General features: G+C 27.6%; 1 protein-coding gene across 1 annotated transcript in view; it reads right to left on the reverse strand.

The window, feature by feature from the left end:
- LOC107639712 (probable WRKY transcription factor 70) overlaps window positions 772-2,254 on the reverse strand; it is a 5,009-nt gene continuing 3,526 nt past the window's right edge. Inside the window, exons 2-3 of the mRNA XM_016343280.2 lie at window positions 1,976-2,080; window positions 772-1,441 (exon numbers count right to left, since the gene is read on the reverse strand). Coding sequence (XP_016198766.1) covers window positions 964-1,441; window positions 1,976-2,080 — 583 coding nt within the window. The 3' untranslated portion in view covers window positions 772-963. The remainder of the gene's footprint in view (window positions 1,442-1,975; window positions 2,081-2,254) is intronic.

Below are 2,254 nucleotides of genomic sequence, written 5' to 3' on the forward strand. Positions count from 1 at the left end.
TAAAAATTAAAAATTACTAATTTTAAAATTTTTTTCTTTTATTAATAATAATAATAATAATAATAATAATATTTAATAGTTATTTTTATAAAAATATTATTTTGTTATAAAATTTAAACACTTTATAAATTTATTCTCTTATATAATCCATGCTACAAATACATTAATAGCAAGAATTTATATAAATGTCCCATTATTACCTTTTATTTTTTTTTTTTTTGTTTACCCAAATGGTATCCCCCAACCTAACAGGTTAAGAACTAATCCGTCACGGATCTGAGTTCCATTTAAGGGTCTGCTGCTGGCCAATGAGTTGTTTGTGACCTTTTATTGATCTAACATTATAATAGATTTTCACACTAAAACCCAATCATTAAAGTTTTGGAATTATCTACTTAAAAAATACTAACAAATTTTTTTTCTTCAAAATAAAAGTCCACATGATATACACATTATTTTGGTCAGTCTATTTACTCTTTTACCCTGCTACTCACTAATAATAAGGCCTATCATTCTAACTAACAACTTTCACCCAACTCTCCACATATCATATGTTCATTGGTCAGTCAAAGTTTAGTCACTCTTAGTCACTATAACCTTAGCCAGCAAAGACCTACCCATATATATATAACTTGCTATATAAAAATTGTTTTAATTATTTTATTTACAACTTGCTGTTTCAATTTTTAATATGTCGTCGATAGATGATGATGCTGATGAGAGCATATATAGTTTAGAATGAAGAGGAAATTGAATAATGCCATGAAACAATTGCATAAAATAATTAACAATTTTTTTCATTGAAAATGGAGAGAAGTACATATTTTACAGATGAGAGATACATGGATCGGACCCAAGCTACCTATCTATCTAAATCAAACACTTCAAACTACATAATTAGAAGGGGGCAAAACTTACAAAGGAAAACATATATATCTAAAACCCAAAATTCATCAATATATATTAATAACAAAGAAACTCAATGGCATCATCAAAGTGAGAAGGATCATAAGAAATAACATCATCTGAGTCAAGTGTTGATGATAAAGCATTAACATGATGATGCGTTGAGTAGTTATCAAAAGTAAGCTCCGAAGATATCATGTAATCATTTGAAGAACATGAAGGAACATTATTATTATTATTATTAAGGTCCTCCTCCTTGAACTCCTCTTCCTTCTTGATTACTAAAGATGATGATGAGAGGAAAATAGGACATTCTTGTTTTGTTGGGAGGGAATTATCAAAGCTGAGGAACATTGAAGATTGTGAAGGAGAATCATTGGAATCATCCAATATGATTGTAGGGTTCAGGGTGTTCCTACAAGTGTGGTTTCCATAGTATGTGGTCTTGTAAAGTGTTGGTTCATCTTCAACTTGTTGCACTTGTTTTGTTGCTAGACAACCTTGGTCATATTTGTGAGTGCATCTGTAATAGTTCCTGAAAATTTGGATAACAACACAAATATAGAATTAGAATAAAAGTAAGACTTAGATTTTTGTTAATTATGTTCTTTCTTAATTTCAAAATAGCTAATTCAAACACCCTTAATTAGTCACCATCATCTTTTGTTAATTGCTATCTATAAATGTCTCATCACACGATAATTTTTCAAATGGACTATGCTATGTGTATATCAAAATCAGTCACCAAAATCAACCATTAGTATAAAATACATGTTAGAATATAAATACACATTGAAAATAAATTAAACCACATATATATTTATACACAAATACATTGATAGCTGATTTTAGTGGCTAATTTTAATGTACAAATAGTATTTTTGTTTTTGAATTAAATACTTGTACATATTTATATAATTTTTGAATAAAAAAGTACAGAAAATTAATTTTTAAATACTTAATATTAGTTAATTTTTTAAAATACATATAATTTAAAATTTAAGATTAAAAAAATTGATTGATATTAACTGCCTTATAAAATTGACCATAGTAATAAATTTATACATACCTTGGATGTTTGGTATTAAGGATAACCTTTTGGCCATATTTTCTCCACTGATGACCATCATCAATTGGAGCTTCAGACTCCTTCTCCAATACTTGTGAAGTCCTTCTGCAAATCAACAAGAAAATTGGAGATATTATTTAGATAAGGTTTATATTATAATGTATTCATTGCCATAACTTTAGGTAAACCAAACACAAGCATATAGGGTATGCAATAATCATTTATTTCTATGCTGCCTAGTTGCCAAAAAAATAACAATAGCAAAACAAGAAACAAGTA

Source organism: Arachis ipaensis, chromosome B04 (assembly GCF_000816755.2).
Source record: "Arachis ipaensis cultivar K30076 chromosome B04, Araip1.1, whole genome shotgun sequence".
NCBI classification, from domain to species: Eukaryota; Viridiplantae; Streptophyta; class Magnoliopsida; order Fabales; family Fabaceae; genus Arachis; species Arachis ipaensis.